Below are 26,360 nucleotides of genomic sequence, written 5' to 3' on the forward strand. Positions count from 1 at the left end.
ATTCTACCAGCTGGGGCCCTAATCGGGGAGTCCTGAGTCTCCCAAACAGACTTGATGGACCTAGAACTCGAATAAATGCCTCTCTCTCCATTGTTTCCTGTCATCTCTATCAGGAACCTTGCCCTCAACTTGGATCAACAACAGTAGAGAATGTTCCATCCTCTGAAGGGAGGCTGGACAACAGACTCTATGGTACACCTGAGGAAGATGGGTCCTGATATTGGGGCAGCTTGGAACGTTCCTACTCATGACCACATGAGCTCAGATCTACAGGGATGCAAAGGACACACAGGCTCCTAAGCTGAATATGGGCCCCAGATCACATCAAATTGATGGGGTTTACAGTAATATTTACACCCCTTTCCCATATTAGGGAGCTACTCTCTTCCCTGATCCAGGTTTCTGGTCCTTTTCCCAGCCATGACATCATCTCCCCAGACAATAATTAGGATTCACCTACATATCAGATTTCAGGCTCAGGCAAAAAAAAAAAAAACTCAAACAAACAAACAAACACTAGCATAGCTACAGGCCCTTTGAAATACAACTAAAATATGTCTACTAGCTATCTACAAAATGGACGACCCCCCCGCCCCCAATGCCTCACTGGCACTATTCCAGCCTTTGGTCCATAATTGTCCAACAGTTTGTTTGGCTTTGTATATTAACTCTCTTTTCAGCCACCAGGTTCCAGATGCTAGCAGGATGCGACCAGACTTCCCTGGACAGACAACCCCACCAATGTGTCCTGGAGCTCTGCTTCCCCAGTGCCCTTCTCCACTAGGGAAATAGAGAGACAGGATGGGAGTATGGATCGACCTGTCAATGCCCATGTTCAGCAGGGAAGCAATTACAGAAGCCAGACCTTCCACCTTCTGCATCCCACAATGATCTTGGGTCCATACTCCCAGAGGGTTAAAGAGTAGAAAAGCTGTCAGGGGAGGGGTTGGTATACAGAGGTCTGGTGGTGGGAACTGTGCGAAGCTATACCCCTCTTATCATATACTTTTGTCAATGTTTCCTTTTTATAAATAAAATTTTTTTAAAAAAATAAAAGAGAAGAAAACTATGGTGAAGCAAAAAAAAAAAAAAGAGAGAGAGAGAAAGAGAGAAAGAAAAAAAGAAAAACGAGTCCTGCCAGCCCGTTTCCCAACTTCTGTCCCCAGAACCAGGAAACAATATATTTCCATTGTTCTGAGCTTCCTAGTTTGTGGTAGTTTGTGACACCAGCCTAGGAAATAAGTGCAGTAGGGGTGAGGGCATGACTCTTTTGACCGAACACATGGAGGGGGAGTGAGTTCATGAGTTGTCAGAATGATAGCATTTGTTTTTTATATTTATTTTCCCTTTTATGCCCTTGTTGTTTAACATTGTTGTGGCTATTATTATTGTTGTTGATGTTGGATAGGACAAAGAGAAATGGAGAGAGGAGGGGGAGACAGACAGGGAGAGAGAAAGACACCTGCAGACCTGCTTCACTACCTGTGAAGCGACTTCCCTGAAGGTGGAGACCTGGGGGCTCAAACTGAGATCCTTAAGCTTTGCGCCACATGTGCTTAACCTGCTGCACTACTGCCCAACTCCCAGCATTTGTTGTTTTTCTTGTTGTTTGTTGCCACTAGGGTTATTGCTAGGACTCAGTGCCTGTGTGACTCTGCTGTTCCAGGCACTCATTTTTTTTTTTTTTTATCTTCCCTCTAAATCAAGGGTAAGGAACCATTTTCCTGCCAACAGCCCTTTGGATATTTAAAACAATATTCACAGGCCATAAAAAATTATTAACTTAAGGGGCCAGGCGGTGGCACAACAGGTTAAGCGTACACACCACAAAACTATCAACTTAAAATTAGTACTTAAAGACCATCAAGATATCTCACTTGTGTAGTGTGCTGTTTCCTATGTGTGCAGCCCAGCTGGAGCCCAGAGTCCACTGTATTGAAGGGAGCTTTGGTGCTGTGCTTTCTTTCACTCTCTTTCTCTCTTTCCTTCTCTGTCTCTATCTAAAACAAAACCAAAACCAAACAAAAAACACCACTTATTGTTACTATGGAAAACGTCCAGCTGCCTTGTGGGCAGATCAAATGATTCAATGGTGGGGGTGGGGGAAGGCGAGGTAAAATAATGGTTCTGTAAAAAGATTTTCATGCCTGAGGCTCCCAAGTCCCAGGTTCAGTCCCCAGCACTACCATAAGCCAGAACTGAGCAGTGCTCTGGTTGCTCTGTATCTGTAGCTCTCATTTTTAAAAAAATAATAAACCAATTAAAAATAATTCTGTGGGCCTGTATACAACCTGTGGGTCAGACATTCCCCACCTCTACTCAAAATAAAAGGAGAGAGACAGAGAAGAGACACCACAGCACTGCTTCACCACTTATAAAGCTCCCCCACCCTTCCTCCCTGTCCCTGCAGACTTTCCCATGTGGTGACCTGGGGCTTGAATCCTGGTCCTTGGGATAGTGATGTGTGTGCTTTCTTGGGTGAGCCAGGAAAGGCTGCTGTCCCCCATAGCAATTGTTTTTATAACCCTTACCAAACACTTTCTGTGTGCCAGGAACAAGATATACATGACCTGTGTAGTCCTCCATGTATTTTACCTGCCCTCCTGGGAGTGTGGGAAGGCAATATCATTACCCTCATTTGACTGATTGAGGAAACCAAGACTTTGCCAAGTACAGCATCTATGTTTGGAGTTCACTTTGCTGACTGGAGCACAAGTACTTCACAACTCCTCTCCCAAATTTACAAAACTTCCTACAAATGACTGTTTGCTTAACAGCCAGCCCCAGAAGCCATTTGTGATTCTGGCTGTGCTTTTTGGCTTGTTGGCTGGGATGAGGCAAGAGACAGACCCACAGAAGCTACCCAGTGCTATTGGCCACACAGCTCAGAGTCACAAGCTTGATGTTCACTCAACCCTCAAAAGAAGACAGCTTCTAAAATTCACCCTTCTTGGACACAGTTACCTAAAACCACAAAACCCGTGGTCCGGGAGATGGCGGAGTGATAAAGCTTTGGACTCTCAAGCAGGAGGTCCTGAATTCAATCCCAGGCAGCACATGTGCCAGAGTGATGTCTGGTTCTTTCTCTCTCCTATCTTTCTCATTAATAAATAAATAAATAAAATCTTTTAAAAAACAAAACAAAAAACCACACAAAACCCAAGAAGCACACTGTAGGCAAATGAACACAGGCTGCTAGTTACCATATGTGCCTTCAAAAGCCTCTCATCTATTCCCAAAAGAGCAAAAGTCCATCAGCAGTGACAGATACCCTCTTTCCTTTTATTAGGGGACAATGCTTTCCTGGCTGGGGCCCCTCTTGGAGAGAAATTCCAGCAGACTGCTGGCAAAACCAGATTTTCAATGGACCCTACACGTCTTATTTATTACCCTACACATAGAAATTTTTTTTCTTGCCTCCGTGGTTATTGTCCCTCCCCCCCCCCGACCAGGGGGACTCAAACTGGGATCCTTGAGTGTGCCCTTGTTCTTCGTGCTATGTGTGCTTAACCCAGTGCACTACTGATGGGCCCCTGGAAGGCAGTGGAACTTTGAAGACTCAGAGCCAGTACATCCAGGCTCCAATCTGAGCCCTGGAACTTCCTAGAAGTATCTTAACACAAATAATTACACCTCTGTCTCTGGTCTATAAAATGGGACTAAACGCATTTCTGTTCTGAAACTGTCCATCCTCCATTTCATAGAACTGTACTATTTTATAATAAACTTCCTTCTTACCCTTTACTAGTACATGATCTCTTGACATGCAGAAAAAAATAAATATAAAGTAAAATGGAGCTCAAAATGTACATGTGCCTAGTGCATAGACTGTGCTCAGTAGATTGAGGTTCAATGTAGCATGGCTAAGATTTTTCAACTCAGTGCCTGAAACTTGATCAGGATTCAATCAATGGGAAACATTGGCTGACTGAGTATTTTTTATGACCCCACTATCCCTGCCTTGGAGGATGTCAGTACTTTCTTAGAGATATAGATCTATATCTAGAAAGATAGATACAGAAATCGATAGAGAAGGGTGAGAGAGAAAGACAGCACTGCTTTACCACTTGTGAAGCTTCCCCCTGCAGGTGGGGACTGGGGGATTGAACCTGAGTCCTTGTGTATGGTAACATGTTCACTATACCAGGTGTGACTGTGACATAGAGTTCCAGAGCTGAGCAGGACAAGAGACCAACTTTGGCAGTGACTCATTTACCCCACCTGGCTGCAGAGCCTGGTAGGAAACAGGAAGCCCATATTGCAGTGGATTCACCAGGGAACCTGAGGACAAAGATTTAAAGTGTTTATCTTAGCAACCCAGGTGTCCAACAACAGATGAGTGTCTAAGAAAGTTATGATATAAGGGGGTCAGATGGTACTGAACCCAGTTAGTTAGGTACACATAGCACTATGTGCAAGGACCTGGGTTTGAGCCCCCGGTCCCCACCTGAGGTGGGAAGGGACACTTGAAAAACAGTTAAGCAAGTCTGCAGGTGTCTATCTTTATCTCTCTCCCCTCCTCTCTTAATTTCTCTCAGTCCTATCGGGAAAAAAGAAAATAAAGGGGGAAACAAAGGAAAATGGCTGCCAGGAGTGGTGGATTTATAAAGTCGGCACCAAACCCCACCAATAATCCTGGAGAGAAAAAGAAGGAGAAAGAGGAGGAGGAGAAGGGGAGGAGGAGTGGGGGGGAGGGAGGGAGGGAGAAAGTAAGTAAGTTTTGGTGTATATATACACAATGGAATACTACTTAACTATTAAGAATAATGAATTCACCTTCATCTCCTCTTGAATGGAGCTTGAAGGAATCATGTTAAATGAGATGTCAGAATGAGAAGGATGAATATGGGATGCTCTAACTCAAAGGCAGAAATTGAGAAATAAGAACAGAAAGCAGAAATACAAAGCAGAACTTGAACCAGGTGTGGTGTATTGCACTAAAGCAAAGGACTCAGGGGAAGAAGGACAGGAAGAAGTGTGTGGGGAAGGACTTTGGGTCCTTGGTGCATAATAGTGGAAAAGGACCTAAGTTGCAGATGAGAGTTCTGTAGACATCATGATGATATGGGAATTAATCCCCCAATAAAGGAAAAAAAATTATGCACCAAGATCAAGTAGGTTTCATCCCAGAGATGCAAGACAGCTCAATATATATAAATAAATAAATATGATCCACCACATCAACAAATGTAAAACCAAAAATCACATGATTATTTCAATATATGTAGAGAAAGCCTTTGACAAGGTCCAACATGATTTTTTATTATCAAAAATTTTTTAATATTTATTATTTATTTCCTTTTGTTGCCCTTGTAGTTATTACTGTTGTTGTTATTGATGTCATTGTTGAATAGAACAGAGAGAAATGGAGACAGGAGGGGAAGACAGAGAGGGGAAGAGAAAGATAGACACCTGCAGACCTGCTTCACTGCTTCTGAAGTGACCACCCTGCAGGTGGGGAGCTGGGAGCTTGAACAGGGATCCTTGAGCTGGTCCTTGTGCTTTGCTCTCTTTGTGCACTTAACCCACTGTGTCTTTGTGTACTTAACCCACTGCACTACTGCCCAACTCCCCCCCAAATTTTTTTAATGAGGATAGATGGAAAATTCCTCAAACTAGTTGAATTGATATAAAGCAAACCAACAGCCAACATCATAATAGATGATGAGAAATTGAAAGTTTTTCCTCTTCAGTAAGATACAAGACAGAGCTGTCACTTATCACCACTATTATTCAACATTGCCTTGGAAGTCCTATCCATAGCAATCAGATTAGAGAAAGAAATCAAAGGGATTCAAATCGGAAGAGAAGAAGCTAATCTGTTCTATTTGCAGACAATATGACTGTATATATGCAAAACCCGAAGGAGTCCAGTAGAAAACTCCTAGATATTACTGAGCAACACAGTATAGTATGAAGTGATCCCCCTGCAGGTGGGGATCCGGGGGCTCAAACCGGGATGCTTACACCAATCCTTGTGCTTCATGCCATGTGCGCTTAACCCAGTGTGCAACCACCCGATCCCAAAAAATTCCATATATTACACTAATGTAACACCACTATGTTGCTTTAGCAAGTCACCTGCTATCAAGTCTTATAGGAAAATGTTGCATTTTAATATAAAAAAATAAATAAAAAGAAAAAAGAAATGAAATACCAAGACACAGACATAGACATATAAGAAACCAAAGAGTATATTGCTAAAAAAAAATTTTTTTAAAGTCAGTCTGAAAAGGTTAAATACTATATAATTCTTCCAGCTATTTATATTATGGAAAAGGAAAACTATAGTAACAGCAGGGGGAAAAAATCCTATGGCAGGTGAGTGGGTGATGAGCAGGCAGAGCACAGAGGATATGGAAGAGCAATGAAACTATTGTCTAGGTTATTTCTGTAGTGAATACACAGCATCATATATTTGACAAAAGCCGTAGAATAACACAACACAGAGTGAGCTTTTTTTTTTTTTTTTTTTTTGCCTCCAGTGTTATTGCTGGGGCTTGGTGCCAACACTATGAATCTACTGCTCCTGGTGGTCATTTTTTCCATTTCATTGGATAGGAGAGAGAGAAATTGAGAGTAAGGGGGAGATAAAGAAGGAGAGAGAAAGATAGACCCCTCCAGATCTGCTTTGCTGCTTGTGAGGCATCCCCTTTGCAGGTGGGGAGCAGGGGCTCAAACCCAGGTCCTTGCATTTCATACTATGTGTACTTAACCAGGTGTGCCACTGTCCAGCCCCAAAAAGTGAGCCTTAATATAAACTGTGGAACTTCAGTTAATAATCTCAACTACAGCAAACGTGTCAGATCAATGCAACATATTAATAACTCGGTAATTTTGTTGGGGGATGTCTAGTGAGAGGGAGCTATGGGAATGTTCTGTGCTTTGCACTCAATTTTCCCAGAAACTTAAGCCTTTCTTTCTTGAAAAGAGTATGCAGTCAAGTGTTAGTGAGGATGTAAAGAAAAAAGAACTCTGTTATACTGTTGGTGTGAATACAAACTGGGTCAGCCCCTTTGGAAAATAGTCTGGAGAGTGATTCTGCAATACAATTTTTTGGCATATATGGAAATGACATGAAAACACTAATTCAAGGAGCATATGTATCCTAAATTCACAGTTGCCAAAGAGTGGAAGCAGCCTAAATGTCAATCAACACATGACTGGATAGAGAAGTTATGGGACATATATTCAATGGAAAGCTACTTTAATTTAAAAGGGTGATTTTGTGCCCTTTGGGGCAAAATGGATGGAACTGGAGGTGGTTATGCTTAACTAAATAAGAGATGAAAGACAACTACCAGATAATTTCGCTCATATGTGGAATCTAAAGATGATATACGTGCACTTCCAGAAGAAAAAATACACACACACACGCACACGCACACACACACGCACACACACACACGCACACACACACACATACACACACATATCAAGAAGCAAACAAACTGTTTTTGTCACTTGTGAGACAATAAAGTGATTTTGTGAGAATCTTACTGATTATCTTTGGGAGGAGAGGAGGTGGGGACATAGAACTTTGGTGGTGGGTTCAGTGTGAAACTATTCCCTGTAATCTTACAATCCTGTTACCCACTACTGGCAGAGGCAAAGTCAAGTCTGCTGAATGACAAAGTACAGGACAAGCCGGGGCTGACTGTAAAGTGGGAAGTTCTAGACCAGACTGAAACTATTCATCCTTTTTGTTTTCAATTACATTGGTAATTTGAGGACTTACTGGCTATGTTGAACATGCACAAATATTACCTGGGGACAGTAAAAAGAGATCCCATGAGGAAGTACATAGTGACAACAATTATGACAGTGAGTGTAATGGGATGCATTGGATCCCCATTCATTGGGGAGACTGACGATCCTTCCTAGCTGACTGAATCCACATGGATCCCAGTCACTTTCAAAGCCAGCGACAAGCAGCTCCTGACGCTGTTGACTGGCTACGGAAGAAGGGCAAACGCTAGAAGAAGAAGTGAGTGTAACAAGAAAAAAATGGCCTAAGAGTAAAAGCTGCTGCACTCATTAAAAGGCTTTCAGAAGCCTTTGACAAAATACAACATCCCTTTATGATCAAAACACTACAAAAAATGGGAATAGATAGAAAATTGCTCAAGATAGTGGAATCTATACATAGCAAACCTACAGCCAACATCATACTCAATGGTGAAAAACTGGAAGCATTTCCCCTCAGAGCAGGTACTAGACAGGGCTGCCCACTATCACCATTACTATTCAACATAGTGTTGGAAGTTCTTGCCATAGCAATCAGGTAGGAGCAAGGAATTAAAGGGATATACATTGGAAGAAAAGAAGTCAAACTCTCCCTATTTGCAGATGACATGACAGTATACATAGAAAAACCTAAGGAATACAGCAAGAAGTTTTTGGAAATCATTAGGTAATACAGTAAGGTGTCAGGCTACAAAATTAACATTCAAAAGTCAGTGGCATTCCTCTATGCAAACACTAAGAAGAAAATGAAATCCAGAAATAAATTCAACAAAAATATTACTATAGCAACAAAAACAATAAAATATCTAGCAATAAACCTAACCAAAGAAGTGAAAGACTTGTATACTGAAAATCATGAGTCATTACTCAAGGAAATTAAAAAAGACACAAAGAAGTGGAAAGATATTCCATGTTCATGGGCTGGCAGAATTAACATCATCAAAATGAATATACTACCCAGAGCCATATACAAATTTAATGCTATCTTCATCAAGATCCCAACCACATTTTTTAGGAGAATAGAAAAAATGCTACAAATGTTTATCTGGAACCAGAAAAAAACCTAGAATTGCCAAATCAATCTTGAGAAGAAAGATCAGACTGGAGGCATCACACTCCCAGATCTCAAATTGTATTATAGGGCTGTTGTAATCAAAACTGATTGGCATTGGAACATGAATAGACACACTGACCAGTGGAATAGAATTGACAGCCCAGAAGTCAGCCCCCACACCTATGGACATCTAATCTTTGACAAAGGTGCCCAGACTATTCAATGGGGAAAGCAGAGTCTCTTCAACAAATGGTGTTGGAAAAAATGGGTTGAAGCATGCAGACAAATGAACCTGAACCACTATATTTCACCAAATACAAAAGTAAATTCCAAGTGGATCAAGGACTTGGATGTTAGACCAGAAACTATCAGATACTTAGAGGAAAATATTGGCAGAACTCTTTTCCGCATAAATTTCAAAGACATCTTCAGTGAAATGAAACCACAAAGAAGACTTAAGGCAAGCATAAACATATGCGACTACATCAAATTAAAAGGCTTCTGCACAGCAAAAGAAACTAGTACCAAAACCAAGAGACCCCTCACAGAATGGAAGAAGATCTTTACATGCCATACAGTGGACAAGAGGCTAATAACCAAGAAATATATAAAGAGCTTGCCAAAATCAACAACAAGAAAACAAATAACCCCATCCAAAAATGGGGAGAGGACATGAACAGAATATTCACCACAGAAGTGATCCAAAAGGCTGAGAAACACATGAAAAACTGCTCCAAGTCTTTGATTGCCGGAGAAATGCAAATAAAGACAACAATGAGATACTGCTTCACTCCTGTGAGAATGTCATGCATCAGAAAAGATAACAGCAGCAAATGCTGGAGAGGGTGTGGAGTCAAGGGAACCCTCCTGCACTGCTGGTGAGAATATAAATTGGTCCAACCCCTGTGGAGAGCAGTCTGGAGAACTCTCAGAAAGCTGAAATGGACCTACACTGTGACCCTGCAATTCCTCTCCTGGGGAACCATACACAACCATCCAAAAAGATTTGTGTATTCCTATGTTCATAGCAGCACAATTTGTAATAACCAAAACCTGGAAGCAACCCAGGTATCCAAAAACAGATGAGTGGTTGAGCAAGTTGTGTTATATATACACAATGGAATACTACTCAGCTGTTAAAAATGGTGATTTCACTGTTTTCAGCCCATCTTAGGTGGAGCTAGAAGAAATCATGTTAAATGAAATAAATCATAAACAAAAGAATGAATATGGAATAATCTCACTCACAGGTAGAAGCTGAAAAACAAGATCAGAAGAGAAAACACAAGTAGAACTTGGAATGAAGTTGCAACATGAAAATAATAATACATCCCTCCTAAGACACAGTCAGAGAGGGCTGAGGAGACAGCATATGGTTATGCAAGCGACTTTCAAATCTGAGGCTCTGAGCTCCCAGGTTCAATTCCCAGCACCACCCTAAGCCAGAGCTGAACAATACTATGGTTGAAATTTTTAAAGAAAGGAAGGAAGGAAGGAAGGAAGGAAGGAAGGAAGGAAGGAAGGACGGAAGGAAGGAAGGAAAAGAAAGAAAGAAAGCATGAAAGAAAGAAAGGAAGGAAGGAAGAAAGGAAGGAAGGGTGTTAGGAGGCCAGAGAACAGTAACTTACTCAGATTCATAGCTGAACACACAAAAGAAAAATCTGTTAAAGTTCATCTTTCATTCATCCACACTAAAATGTTTAACCAACAGCAAAGATATATTTATGTTACATTTCTCAAGAATTTTTCTTTGAGAAAGCCTTTTAAAGCTACTTAAGAGTGATACATTCTTAAAGTTAATAAGGAAGATTTATAGAAGTCATACAGCCCAACCTTCCTTCAATTTGAAGATTCGTTTTATAAGCATTTTACCAATCCCACCACTGGCAAATTATTAGTCAGTTGTTGCTCAGACAATTGCAGCCACAGTGAGTTCACAGCATTTGGGAGATGACCCTCCACCTTACATGTAAGTATCTGCAGTCCTGTTCATAATTTACTTAAAACCATCAACACCAACATTAACTTTCTGCACACAGTAGACAAGACTCTATGTCCCATGAAACTGAGCCCAGATAATAGTTCACTGACACATTTGTAAGATATAGTACAATGCCTCAGAACCAAGAATGGATGGATGGATGGATGGATGGATGGATGGATGGACGGACGGACAGACGGACAGGGAGATGGAATGCTCTCTTTAGGTGCTACAGAATAAATTATATAGTATTCCCTCATTATAATAAATCCAAAGCATGCAATAATACACTTGTATCTAAATTTAAGATTCAGGAAGTTTGCATGTGAAACAATTATGGAGTTACAACTATCTAGGTGAGGGAGATAGTGTAATGGTTATGCAAAGAGACTTTCATGCCTGAGGTTCTGAGGTCCCAGGTTCAGTCCCCCATAGTGCTTTGGTAAAAAAAAAAAAGGGGAGACTGGGAAGTGGAACAGCAACTTAAGCGCACATGGCTCAAAGTGCAAGGACTGGTGTAAGAATCCTGGTTCGAGGTCCCAGCTCCCCACTTGCAGGAGGGACACTTTGCAAGTGGTAAAGCAGGTCTGCAGGTGTCTTATCTTTCTCTCCCCCTCTCTGTCTTCCTCTAGTCTCTCCATTTCTCTGTCCTACCCAACAACAACAACAACAGCTATAACAACAATAACAACCACAACAAGGGCAACAAAATGGGAAAAATAGCCTACAGGAGCAGTGGATTTGTAGTGCTGGCACTGAGTCCCAGCAATAACCCTGGAGGCAAAAAAAAAAAAAAAGAACTATAACTATCATAAGAGCCATACACTCTCCCTGGTTTGAGTGCCATCAAATAAAATATCACTTTAAAGTAAATTACCTACTAATTATAGACATATGAATAGTAGTCAGATGAAAAACAGTTTCATTTCCTTTCTTTTTTTATTTTTATTGTCATCATGGGATGCATTGGATCGACCTTCTCGTGGTGCATCCCGTGAGTACCCATTTATTGGGGAAACTGACGATCCTTCCTAGCTGACTGAATCCACATGGATCCCAGTCACTTTCAAAGCCAGCAACAAGCAGACATCAGGCTCAACCTGACGCTGTTGACTGGCTACGGAAGAAGGGCAAACGCTAGAAGAAGAAGAATTGTCATCACGGTTGTCACCAGGGCTTTGTGCCTACATAAACAAATCAGTTATTCCTGGTGGCCATTTGTCGGGGTTTTTTTGTTTGTTTGTTTTCCCTTTACTTGATAAGAAAAATAGAGAAGAAAGGGAGGAGATAGAGAGGAGAGTAAGTGGAGGGAGAGAAAGAGGGGGAGAGAGATGCAGAATTATTTCACAGCTCGTGAAGCTTCTCCCCTGTTGCTGGTGATCATGTGCTTGAACCTAAGCCCTTGTGCATGGTAACATGTGCTTAACTGGATACACCACTGCCTGCCCCCTTATTCATTTTCAAACAGTAACACTAGCAGGTGCCTGAGAAATAATTACTAAGTGGTGCGTCCACTCCCAAATACTTTATTTTCCTTCATTGTTAATAGCACTTAAGCTGTCATCTATTTTAACCTTAATAATCCAATTCAGAATGAGTCTTAAAGACAGACTTTTCCCAGAGCTATCTGCAAATTTAATGCTATCCCCATCAAGATCCCAAGCACATTTTTTAGGAGAATAGAAAAAATGCTACAAATGTTTATCTGGAACCAGAAAAGACCTAGAATTGCCAAAACAATCTTGAGAAAAAAGAACAGAACCGGAGGCATCACACTCCCAGATTTCAAACTGTATTATAGGGCCATTGTCATCAAAACTGCTTGGTACTGGAACATGAATAGACACACTGACCAGTGGAATAGAATTGAGAGCCCAGAAATGAGGCCCCACACCTATGGACATCTAATCTTTGACAAAGGTGCCCAGACTATTCAATGGGGAAAGCAGAGTCTCTTCAACAAATGGTGTTGGAAACAATGGGTTGAAACATGCAGAAGAATGAAACTGAATCACTGTATTTCACCAAATACAAAAGTAAATTCCAAGTGGATCAAGGACTTGGATGTTAGACCAGAAACTATCAGATACTGAGAGGAAAATATTGGCAGAACTCTTTTCCGCATAAATTTCAAAGACATCTTCAATGAAATGAATCCAATTACAAAGAAGACTGAGGCAAGTATTAACCTATGGGATTTCATCAAATTAAAAAGCTTCTACACAGCAAAAGAAACCACTACCCAAACCAAGAGACCCCTCACAGAATGGAAGAAGATCTTTACATGCCATACATCAGATAAGAGTTTAATAACCAACATATATAAAGAGCTTGCCAAAATCAACAACAAGAAAACAAATAACCCCATCCAAAAATGGGGGGAGGACATGGACAGAATATTCACCACAGAAGAGATCCAAAAGGCTGAGAAACACATGAAAAAATGCTCCAAGTCTCTCATTGTCAGAGAAATGCAAATAAAGACAACAATGAGATACCACTTCACTCCTGTGAGAATGTCAAAAATCAGAAAAGGTAACAGTAGCAAATGCTGGAGAGGCTGTGGGGTCAAAGGAACCCTCCTACACTGCTGGTGGGAATGTCAATTAGTCCAGCCTCTGTGGAGAACAGTCTGGAGAACTCTCAGAAGGCTAGAAATGGACCTACCCTATGACTCTGCAATTCCTCTCCTGGGGATATAGCCTAAGGAACCCAACACATCCATCCAAAAAGATCTGTGTACACATATGTTCTTGGCAGCACAATTTGTAATAACCAAAACCTGGAAGCAACCCAGGTGTCCAACAACAGATGAGTGGCTGAGCAAGTTGTGTTATATATACACAATGGAATACTACTCAGCTGTAAAAAATGGTGACTTCATCGTTTTCAGACGATCTTGGATGAACCTTGAAAAATTCATGTTAAGTGAAATAAGTCAGAATCAGAAGGATGAATATGGGATGATCTCACTCTCAGGCAGAAGTTGAAAAACAAGATCAGAAACGAAAACACAAGTAGAACCTGAAATGTAACTGGCATATTGCATCAAAGTAAAAGACTCTGGGGTGGGTGGATGGGGAGAATACAGGTCCATGAAGGATGATAGGTAACATAGTGGGGGTTTTATTGTTAAATGGGAAACTGGGGAATGTTATGCATGTAAAAACTATTGTATTTACTGTTGAATGTAAAACATTAATTCCCCAATAAAGAAAAAAAAAGACAGACTTTTAACAGAATCCTTTTGTACTTTCCCTGAATCTGCACTTACTTATGGACAATAGGGTCAGTTTGTCAAAGTAAACCTTGGATTCATTAGTTGTTGTATATGAGAAGAGCTTTTCTCTCTCTCTCTCTCTTTCTCTTGTAAACATTTATTTATTTTTAAGAAAGAGAGACTGATTCCAGAGCACCATTCCAGCCAGCCCAGCACACCAGTGCCAGGGACTGAGCCTGTCTGCACACAGATAGCTCCTATTCTCTACCTGCTACACTACCTTCCTGGCAATACCACCTCACCATTTGTAGTTGTTTTATTATTATTATTATTATATTTATTTTCCCTATTGTTGCCCTTGTTTTTTTATTATTGTTGTTGTTATTGATGTCGATGTTGTTGGATAGGACAGAGAGAAATGGAGAGAAGAGAGGAAGACAGAGGGCAGAGAGAAAGACACCTACAGACCTGCTTCATCGCCTGTGAAGCGACTCCCCTGCAGGTGGGGAGCCAGGGGTTCGAACTTGGATCCTTACACTGGTCCTCGTGCTTTGCGCTATGTGTGCTTAACCCATTGTGCTACTGCCCGACTCCATGTAGTTGTTTTTTTGTTTGTTTGTTTGTTTTTTAGTGAATTAATAATGATTTACAAGATTTTAAAATAGTAGGGATATAACTCCATACAGTTCCCACTACCTGAGTTCTCTACCTCACCCCCTCCATTAGAAACTTCCCTGCTCTTTATCCCTCTGGGAGAATGGACCCAAATTCTTATGGGGTGCAGAAGGTGGAAGGCCTAGCTTCTGTAGTTGCTTCTCTGCAGGACATGGACGTTGGCAGGTGGATCCATACCCCCAGACTGTTCCTCTCTTTCCCTAGTGGGGTAGGGCTCTGGGGAGTTGAGGTTCCAGGATATTTTGGTAAAGTCATTTGCCCAGGGAAGTCAGAATGGAATCATAGTAGCATTTGCAACTTGGTGGCTGAAAGGTGGTAAGATATAAATCAGGACAAATTGTTTAATAAACAGGATCCAAAAGGTAAGAATACAGTAGATTAAAATGGGGCTCTTCGGGTGGGAAGAAGCTAGGAAGTCTATTATATATTCTATATGTTCCATGGGGCATATGTCTTTAGTAGTTTTTGCCTGTGTCTGATAGCTAACATGCAGGTAGACTTAAAATACTGTCTAGGGGGATGTTGTCAGAGGTGAGAGTAGGGCTAGAAAGCTGCATTAGGGAAGTGAGTAGCTCCTGAACATGAGGAAGTATACAAATGTCACTAACTGTGTAAATACCATGTCTACCCTATTGATTTGACCTAGGGTCCATATATATTCATATTTAGCACAGGAGCCTGTGTAACTTCTGTTGGTTTGAGCTCACAGTCCATGGCTACAACTGGGAACATTCTAGGCTGCACTCATTTCAGAACCAGTCTTCCTCAAGTGTCAGACTAGAATGACCAAACCTCCCTTCGGAGAGTGGAGCAGTCCCTACCATTGCTACTTTATAGAGATGGCAAGGTCCTGGAGAAGCCCACAAGAGCAATTATGATAGTCTTCCTGTTGGAAGTGACCAGTGATGATGGAGAGCTCTGTTAGAAGTCTAGAATTGGGGGTTGGGTTGTAGCGCAGTGGGTTAAGCGCATGTGGCGCAAAGCGCAAGGATTGGTGCAAGGACCGGCGTAAGGATCCCGGTTCGAGCCCCCGGCTCCCCACCTTCAGGGGAGTCGCTTCACAGGTGGTGAAGCAGGTCTGAAGGTGTCTATCTTTCTCTCCCCCTCTCTGTCTTCCCCTACTCTCTCCATTTCTTTCTTTCCTATCCAAAAAACAATGACATCAATAGCAATGATAATAACCACAACAATGATAAAAACAAAACAAAACAGGGTAACAAAAGGGAAAAAATGGCCTCCATGAGCAGTGGATTTGTGGTGCAGGCACCGAGCCCCAGCAATAACCCTGGAGGCAAAAAAAAAAAAAAAAAGTAGTCTAGAGTCTAGGCTCATCATATCTATGTGGGAGAGCCCCAGATGATGGGTGGCCTGGGTCTCTTGCCCTTATCCAACTTCTGTAGTCCTTTCTTTACATGGTGAGCTTTGACTTATTCCCAGTTGATAAAGCATTGAGTGTCATTTGTTGTATCCAATACAGTCTGGGGTTAGTGGGGTCTGGGAAGAGCAGAAGTTATTAACAGTCCTTCCATAAATAGACAAGTGCATTCCCTGTTGTAATATATAAGGAAAGTCACCCTGTTCTGACTATGCCTTAGCTTCCACTGTTCCCTTTCCCCCTTTGCAGAATTTCATTTGCTAACAGCTTCAAGTGCCCAATGACTGACTTATTGTTTCCTTCACCAGAGGAGGGTAGAAGCATTGGGTACCTGGTACCCAGCACAAGCCTTAACAACAGAGTTACCCATGAAATTCCTCAAAGTGACAAAGGGCTAGGTGAGGGGTTTCTTGCTGGTACAACCAGGTCACAAGCCTAAGCTGGCTTGCTGGGCATGGCTGGCTCCCTCCCCAGGGCCGCTTCAGCTCTGGGCTTTGCTGGCTGGGGCTGTGTTGCTTCTGGCCCTCCGCAGGACCTCAGGCTCCAGGAATTTGGACTGAGTGGTAGAGACATCGCCGGCAACTGCCAGCTTCCTCCCTGTGCTGTCTTGTGATTCAAAGCAGATTCAGCTCCACCGTTTTAAAAGGAGAGTGCGTTCATGCTGGATACCCAGAGGAGCAGAGTCAGGCAAGGAAACAAACACCACAGTCCTCCTATACAAGAACTTGTGAGTAGGCACTCATCCGGGAGGTACCAAGGTGGGATGTGGTCTCTGGGAACCTGGGCCTGAACATCCTAGGGGAAGTAATAGGAGCAATGGGAGTCCGAAACTTGGTCATTTCATTATCTCCAAACACAATTACACTTTCTTTTCTCTTCCCCTTCCTCCCATCCTTCCTTTCATTCCCTCTTTCTTCTTATGCTACCAGGGCTTCAGTGTTCAGGCTGACATTTTCAAATAGAAATAGAGACACAGAGAGAAAGACATCACAGTACCAGAGCTTTTTCCAATGCTTTAGGATCGGGCTTGAACTTGGGCCATGCACATGGCAAAGCAGGTACACTACCCAGGTGGTCTATCATGCTGGTCCCATATACAAGTCACACCTACCCCTATGACTCCAACTCAATCCAACCAGCCAAGCACTGCCTCTGTGCCTGACTGCAGGAAGGAAGGCTGTCTTTCCTATCTAGAGCTCTAATCTGAAGTGAACACCATTGAACCTGGTGGTCTCTCAATGTTGCCATAAAAAGCAACTTTGGACTGGGTCATTCTTGTATTAATTCTGTCTGGTACCAAGAAATTAAAGAGTTTACCAAAAGTCATAGCAGACTACATGTGTGACAAAGTTATTGAAAACACTTTTTGCTTAGCCCTTCCCTTCCTTTTATTAATTTCCATCCAAACTCTCTCTTCCTAGGAGGAGTACAATCCATGACAGTAGATACATTTTTATAATTTTTTATAATTTTGCTCTCTGTAAAAATTATTCTTTTATGAGAATAATTCACATTGAAACTACAATTAGCTTATATATATTATATATTATATATTATATATTATATATTATATATTATATATTATATATTATATATTATATATTATATATTATATATTATATATTATATATTATATATTTATTATATATTATATATTATATATTATATATTATATATTATATATTATATATTATATATTATATATTATATATTATATATAATTAATATATATAATTAATATATATTATAATTAATATATATAATATATATATATTCTAGATACCTTATACCATTCTTAGAAAAGCAGAACTTTGGGGGTGGGTGGTGGCACAACTGGTTGAATGCACATGTTACCATGCACAAGGACCTAGGTTCAAGCCCCCAGTTCCCACCTGCAGGGGAAATTTCATGAGCAGTGAAGCAGTGCTGCAGGTATCTCTCTCTCCCACTCTACTTCTCCATTCCTGGTTTTTGTCTCTACCAAAACTAAATAAATAATATATAAAAAAGAAACTTTAAAAATAGCAGGATTTGAGTCATGAGTTTTACTTGTATGCTGCTTATAACTGAGCTCTCTGACCATCCTTATCTCAACATTTGAAATATTATTCTAGTGATTAGCTGAGAAAGTACAAAATCATTTTTGACATAGTATATAATGTAATACTGTTGTTGTTATGACTATTGGTAAATATAGCACAGCTATAAGATAGCCAAATACTGAGAAAAACCAGTAGGATGGACTCCTTACACTTCTTTTCTGACTTAACAGTTTGCTTCTGACCTGGCCAAGGCCTTCCCCACAAGTCGCATATCTAGTAAGCAGCATATCTAGTAAGATGGCTTAAAACCCAGTCTTCCAACTTGAGGTCTATATTCTTAGGGACTATGTCTTTTCCCTTTCTTTCTTCCTTTATTCTTTCCTTTCTCTCTTCCTTTCTCTTTCTTTCCTTCTTTCTCCTTCTCTTTTTTGTTCGACATGACAAAAGAAATTAAGAGGGAGCGGGTAGATAATGGAGAAAGAGAAAGAGAAACATCTGCAGACCTGCTTTACCACTCATGAAATTTTCCCTACTGCAGGTGGGGACTGGGGGCTTAAACATGGTAATGTGTGTGCCCTACCTGGTACCCTACTGCTCAGCCCCAGGGACTATTCTTAGTGCTGACACAGTGTAGTCAAGAAGCCAGGTGCAGGGTCAGACTGGGTGTGCCCAAGAGACTGTGGCCTCTTCTAGCCCTGGAGATGGAGCAGGGGTGTCCAGGTAAGTCCACTGCAGGCCTTGACTGCCCCATCCCTGCTCTGCAGGAGCCCTCCCTGCCACTATGCAGCCCTTCCTGCTCATGCTCTTCCTCCTCCATGCCTGCCTCCCCAGAGGAGATGGGGACCTCCGAGAGAACCTGACCTTGTTGAAGACTGAGTTTGCACTTCGCCTCTACCAGAGTGCGGCAGCTGATAGAAATGGAACTAATTTTGTCATCGCCCCAGCTGGTGTGTCCATCCCTCTAGAGATCCTACAATTTGGAGCCCAGGGGAACACTGGCCTGCAGCTGGCACAGGCCCTAGGCTATACCGTCCAAGGTAGGAGGCCCACGCTCACATTCACACTGGTGCTCACTCTCCTGCTCAGTCACACTCAGACTGCCTGGGAAGGTGGGAAAGTTCCTAGCTACTGTGATGGCTAAAGAGGATGTGACTACTTGGCAAGAAGCAGTCAGGTAACCCTTGAGGTGTTTAGTTTCCTTTCTTATCTCAGGTTCCAGAGTTTTTCTTAATTTTTTAAAAGTTTTATTTATTTATTTTGAGAAATTGCAGGGAAAGGGGAAGACAGGGGAGATATCTGCAATACTGCTTCCCCCTGTGGAGGTGGGGGTCTTTTTCTTTTTAAGATTTACTTATCTAGTTTGTGTTTGTTTCTCTGATGGTTTGTGTTAAATAGAGACAGAGGCAGAAAGTGTGTGTGTAAGAGACCACAGCACTGAAGCTTCCTTCCATGCAGTGAGGGTGGCTGGGCTTGAACCTGGGTCATGTGCATGGCAAAGCAGTGCACTATCCAAGTGAACTATGTCACTGGATTAAGATTTATTAATCTATTAAGAAGAAAGAAACCCTACCCTACCAGGGAAAGATAAAAACAGGCTGGGGAAAGGAGCAACTTGCCAATGTCCATGTCCAGAGGAGAAGCAATTACAAAAGTAGACCTTCTATCTTCTGCACCCCATAAAAAATTTTGGGCCGGGGGTTGGGCAGTAGCACAGTGGGTTAAGCGCACATGGCGCAAAGCGCAAGGACCTGCGTAAGGATCCGTTTGAGCCCCTGGCTCCACACCTGCAGGGGAGTCGCTTCATAGGTGGTGAAGCAGGTCTGCAGGTGTCTATCTTTCTCTCGCCCTTTCTGTCTCCCCTCCTCTCAATTTCTCTCTGTCCCATCCAATAACAACAACATCAATGGCAAAAATAACAATAAGCACAACAACAAGGGCAACAAAATGTGAAAAAAAATGGCCTCCAGGAGCAGTGGATTCATAGTGCAGGCACTAAGCCCCAGCAATAACCCTGGAGAGAGAAAAAAAAAAAAACCTCCCAGAGGGATAAATGTTAGGGGAAGATGGCCAGAGGGCTCTGAATTCCAGTTCCATCAGGATCCAAAGAGAGAAGGGGGTAGGGGGAAACCACACACAGAAGTAGTAGCTGTGACAAGGGAGGACCATAGGAAAAAATAAATAAGAGTATAAAAATAAAGTATAGACAATATATAAATATAGATAGATAGTTATAAAAATAACAGTCAACTCATATCTGTGATATTGGAAAAACTAATGCAATTTCTTTTTTTTAATATTTTATTAATCAATGAGAAAGGAGGAGAGAAAGAAAGAACCAGACATCATTCTGGTGCATGTGCTGCCAGGGATTGAACTTAGCATCTCCTGCTTGCATCTCCTGCTTAAAGTTCAGTGCTTTATCTATTGTGCCACCTCCCAGAACACAAAACTAATGCAATTTCTGATGGAGGGAATGAGGACACAGAACTCTGGTGGTGGAAAAGGTGTGGAATTATACCCTTGTTATCTTATAGTTTTTAAAATCAACATTAAGTTGCTAATAAAATTAATTTAAAAAATAAAAAAGGAAAGAAGGAAGGAAGGAAAGAAGAAAGAAAGAAAGAAAGAAAGAAAGAAAGAAAGAAAGAAAGAAAGAAAGAAAGAAAGAAAGGAATAAAGTGGTAGAGGGAACCAGAGTGTCAATCCGGCACATACTTTGCCAGGGATAGAACTCAGGACTTTATGCTTGAGGGTTCAATATGTTATTGTACCAACTCACAGGTGACATCATGATGGTTTTTTAATTTATTTTTTTCCTTTTTTCTTTTATATTTACTTTCCCTTTTGTTGCCCTTGTTATTTTTATTGTTGTTGTAGCTATTATTGTTGTTGTTATTGATGTCATTGTTAGATAGGACAGAGAGAAACCGAGAGAGGAGGGGAAGACAGAGAGGGGGAGAGAAATACAGACACCTGCAGACCTGCTTTACCACCCGTAAACCGACCCCCCTGCAGGTGGGGAGCCAGGGGTTCGAACCAGGGTCCTTCAGCCAGTCCTTGTGCTTCATGCCACGTGCATTTAACCTGCTGCACTACCGCCCAACTCCTCTCTCTTCTTTTTCTTTTTGATAGAGACAGAAAAATTGAGAGGGGAAGGGGAGGTAGAGAAAGAGGAAAAGAAACACCTGCCACACTGCTTCACTGCTCATGAAGCTTCCCCCTACAGGTAAGGACCAGGGGCTTGAGCCCAGGACCTTGAGCGTGGTAACTTGTGTGCTCAACTGGGTGTACCATCACCTAGCCCCACCCCTCAATTTCATGTCATAAGTCCTTTTATAGAGCTAAGTGCCAGGCAATGTTTCAAACACCTTACAAATATTAACTTATTTAATTGACATAACAATCCTATTAGGGAGGTGATATCTTTCCTACTTTTAAGATGAGCCTGTAGGCACAGAATCCAAACAACTTTCTCAAAATCACACAGGTGGTAAGTGACAGCATTGGGACTCCAGATGACACTCTCTGGAACCAAAGCCCATGTTCTAAACCAAGCTGCTTCCTTTTAGCTGGGACCTGGGCAAGCCAAGGTTAGCACTCAAGATGTCAGGCCACAAGGTGCTCTCGGCCTCCTGCCCTTCCCTGCCTGCCCCCAGCTCCCACCCAAAACAATTCTCCCGGTCCTCCAAAGTGCTTTCCCTCCGGGGATCACCAAAGTCTGACATAAGTTATTGAGCTTAATCTTTCTTTCTTCCTTCCTTTAAAAAAAAAAAAAACTCTATTTATTTGAGAGAGAGAGAGAGAGAGCAAGAGAGAGAGAGAGAGAGATGCCAATGTTCTACTCAGGTCTGGCTTATGGTGGTGTTGGGGACTAAACCAGATACCTGAGCCTCAGGCAGTATTTTGCATAACCATTATGCTGCCTCCCCAGGCCTGGACTTAATTTTTTTTAATTTATTCTTGCCATGTAGGGTTTTTTATCTTTATTTATTTGTTGGATAGAGATAGCCAGATATCAAGAGGGAAGGGTGTGATAGAGAGGGAGAGAGACAGAGAGACAGCACTGTGCAGCACTGTGTCACGACTTGTGAAGCCTTCCCCTGCAGGTGGGGGCCAAGGGCTCAAACCTGAGTCCTTGTACATTATAACATGTGCGCTCAACCAAGTGAGCCACCACCCGCCTACCCCCCCCACCTCGACTTAATTTTCCTCAGCAAGTATATCACAGAAATGGATTTCCAGGCACACTGGATCCCATGCAGTGCAATTCACTTAGCACTCCAGAATGCCTGCTACAGGGTGCCTGAGCCTCCAGAGAAATCAGGAGAACTCTAAACTCAGCAGCTCAGTCTTGGGGGATGCTGCACAGAGAAATACACAGGAGCACAGTGCAGTGCACATATTTGTTGGAAATAAGTCAGTACAGGGGAAGGGGAGGCTTTATTCCACCGGCACATCGGAAAGATTCCCCCAAAGATATGACCTCTAGGCTGGGCTGTGAAGAATAAGCAGTAGTATGAAGAAGGAGCAGGCATTTCTGCCTGCAATGAGTCCCACAGAAGGCAGGACAGAGGGCAAGCATGGGCATCCCACAGAGAAAAGCATCTGATGATAGTATGTCTTCTGCTGGCAGGTATAGCCATGGTACCTGCTTAACCAAATATGGTGATTAACAGACTCCATAGAGCCCATTCCAGAATTATCCACTGTCAAGAATGATCACTATTCAATCCCTATGTAGCATAATCTCACCTTATTCCCCCTCTGAAACTGCTTCTTTGTTGTATGCAGTCATGATTAGTTATGACATGGAAGGTGCCACTCACGTAGTATTAGCTCACAGAATTCCCCTGTACTTTGGTTTACTCCAGATAAAGCAGAAAGTCTTTTTAAAACAACTTGCAGTGCCCACCACCTACCCTGGCCTAGTCTTTCTTTTGAAAGTCAATACATGGCCCAGGTTCAAACTCCACTCACGTGGCATTAGCAGAAGCTTCAGTGCTGTGGTCTTTCTCACTCTCTCGCTTCTCTGTCTTCTCAGCATCTCATTTTAAAGTTTTTAAAATACTTTAAAACATCAATACAGGCCAGTAGAAAATGTTTAAAATGCAGCATCAAAGCACAAGCCAGAGTCCTGGGGTGTTGGTGTTACTCAGTCAACAGACAAATTCAGATTTGCACTGAACACACTGGCCTGATCGTCTCACTGTATCCAGCCAGCACCTGAGGCCTAGGAGCTTTGCCAGAATTCCCAGCCCTAGTCACATGACACAGTGTGAGAATTTGAACTGACACTTGGGCCATCCCCAAAGAGGACTCCTGCTTTCTCCACATGAAATACATACTTTCATTGTTTTTCCAAAGTGAATTAATAAAGTGCACTTTAGGGCTGGGAAGATAGTATACCAGTTATGCAAAAAGACTTTTATGCCTGAGACTTCCAAGGTCCATTAAGCAGTGCAGTAAAGTGCAGTGCTCAGATCTGGACAGAAAAAAAAAAAAAAAGACTATAGCTTTCTACCCACTTCAAGAACATCACTAGCAGTAGAGGCTACAGGAATGAAGGCAAACTGACCTGGGGAAGAATTCTGTTTGATGACATGCATGGGTTTCACTTTTACTGACATAAAGATAATTTAGCCTCATGGAAACCACACACACAATTACCAGGTGTCTGCTCATGGCCTCCACCTGCAGGGAGTACACTTCACAAGCGGAGAAGCAGGTCTGCAGGTGTCTCTCTCTACCTCTCTAGCTTTCCTTTCCCTCTCAATTTATAAAGATAAATACAGAGTCCTATCAAATAAAAAACATTAAAATAAATAAAAAGGAGACACTCTCCAAATTGATCTCTCAAATGAGTTAAATGGTTGCAGTAAGACTCATGAGCAAATCAGATCTTCTAGCATTTTCCTCCCACTCTGTGCCTATCCCAGGAGCCTCTCCTCAAAGCTTCCATATATCCCTTCTACATTCCTGACCTCCTGTGATGCCCCCACCCTTGATTTCTTTCCTTCTGATTCCTCTCATCTGACATGTCTATTTTTCAGAAGGGGGGGATCTAGAGGAATTAAACCAGTCGTGACAGAATCATCTTTCCAGGGCTGCATGGGAGACATCTGTCATCTCTCATCGCAGTCCATTTACCCAATCATGGACAAGGATCTAGAGAGGCCCAGGACAACACATCAAAGCAGGGAGCTTGGTGCTTCCTGGCCCCACATTTATTTCACTTTCTTTTTTTTTTTAATTATATTTATTTATTTATTTTCCCTTTTGTTGCCCTTGTTGTTTTTCATTGTTGTAGTTATTGATGTCGTCATTGTTGGATAGAACAGAGAGAAATGGAGAGGAGGGGAAGACAGAGAGGGGGAAAGACAGACACCTGCAGACCTGCTTCACCACTTGTGAAGTGACTCCCCTGCAGGTGGGGAGCCGGGGGCTCGAACCGGGATCCTTAGACCGGTCCTTGAGCTTTGCGCCACCTGCGCTTAACCTGCTGCGCTACCGCCCGACTCCCTTATTTCACTTTCAAGAGCAGGACCAGGCTCTCTGAGCAGAGCTTTCCCAGCCCACCTATCCTCCACCCCTCTGCACCCAAGTGATGTTCAGTGACTTTAACTTGTCTGCACCCCAGAGGCAGCTCTTTTTCTATTATTCCAGCAGCATCTAGAAAAGTTCCTGCTGTGTGTAAATGGGCAGTGACAAACCAGGTGGAGAGAGATTTCCCAGTTAATTGACTCTGGGACTTTCAAGTGTCTGATAGCAAGACCACTGGTCCCAGGCAGCAGAGCTCCGGGACTACTCACTGAGTCACACTGCATTCACTGTGGGCCAGGGCTAGTTCTCACCTCCAGAGCCCTACAGACACTCAGCGGCCTGTGGGAACATGAGTCTACAAAGACACATGACCTTCCTTGAGAGGGGAAAAGCTCATCATAAGTTAGTTTTTCATAAGCTTTGTCTCATTCAAATAAAATGTGATCGCTCGTGTTAAGTGCTAATTCATGAACTACACAGCTCATGTATGAACATTATAGGCATAGATTCCAGGAAGCAGCTTTCATCATGAAAGTTTTGTGGGTGAGTGGAACCTCCCCACATCGTCATCTGCAGCCTGCTGGCTGTGGCCCTGGCCAAGAGACACTCTGGTGCCCAGCCAAATCCCTTTGCTCAAGAAAGTCAGTGGCTTATTACTGCCTCCTGGGACATAAGGGTGTTAAAAGAGTCATAGAGTGAACTGACCTCAACCCAGAGATCTGAAAAGGTGTCCTGGGAGATCAGATGAAGAGGGTGGTGTAGAAAGGGGTGCCAAGCCCCTGTCTCCTTGGGGAGATTCAGCCACAGGGCTGTGCCCAAGAGGAAGGAAGTGAGAACAAAGAAAGGCTATATCTCCAGGTCATATGCACAGGAAAGCAAAGCTTGGGGTGCCAGCTGTGCCCTTGCTCCAGTTATAGACACCTAAGGGAGCATAGAAGCTGCAGTTGTGAATCAGTGTGCATAAAAAAACCACTACTGGGGGTCAGGTGGTAGCGCAGCAGGTTAAGCGCACAGGGCGAGAAGCGCAAGGACTGGCATAAGGGTCCCAGTTCAAGCCCCGGGCTCCCCATCTGAAGGGGGGGTTGCTTCACAAGTGGCGAAGCAGGTCTGCAGGTGTCTATTTTTCTCTCCCCATCGCTGTCTCCCTCCTCGGTTTCTCTCTGTCCTATCCAACAACAACATCAATGGCAATAATAAGGACGACAACAAGGGCAACAAAATGGGAAAAAAATGTCCTCCAGGAGCACCAAGTCCCAACGATAACCTTGGAGGCAAAAAACAAAACAAAACAAAAAACAAACCACTACTGGTATGTGACCCAGGTTTAAGCCCTATCCTTACCACATCAAAGGAAGATCTGGTGCTATGGTCTCTCTCTCTTTCTCTCTTTCTCCCTCCCTCCCTCCCTCCCTCCCTCCCTCCTTCCCTCCCTCTCTCTCCCTCCCTCTCTGTATCAGGAAGAAAGGAAGGAAAGGAAGAAGAAAGGAAGGGAAAGAGAGAGAGAGAGAGTGTGTGTGTGTGTGTGTGTCCTTCCCTCTCAATTTTTCTGTCTCTACTCATAGTAAATAAATTAAACATTTATAAATTTAAAAAAGAAAGGGAGGGGGGAAGGGAGAAAAGAAATAAAGAAGGGGAATACTAAAAAAAAGTAACAAAAGGGAGTTGGGCGGTGGCGCAGTGGGTTGAGCAAGCGCACGTGGCGCAAAGCGCAGGGACCAGCGTAAGGA

At 42.5% G+C, this 26,360-nt stretch overlaps 1 protein-coding gene across 1 annotated transcript in view; it reads left to right on the plus strand.

The window, feature by feature from the left end:
- Positions 1-18,874: 18,874 nt before the first annotated feature.
- SERPINE3 (serpin family E member 3) overlaps positions 18,875-26,360 on the plus strand; it is a 34,023-nt gene continuing 26,537 nt past the window's right edge. The window contains exon 1 of the mRNA XM_060194874.1: positions 18,875-19,130. Within this exon, the coding sequence (XP_060050857.1) occupies positions 18,875-19,130 (256 nt within the window). The remainder of the gene's footprint in view (positions 19,131-26,360) is intronic.

The sequence above is a fragment of the Erinaceus europaeus genome, chromosome 7 (genome assembly GCF_950295315.1).
Source record: "Erinaceus europaeus chromosome 7, mEriEur2.1, whole genome shotgun sequence".
In the NCBI taxonomy this organism is placed as follows: Eukaryota; Metazoa; Chordata; class Mammalia; order Eulipotyphla; family Erinaceidae; genus Erinaceus; species Erinaceus europaeus.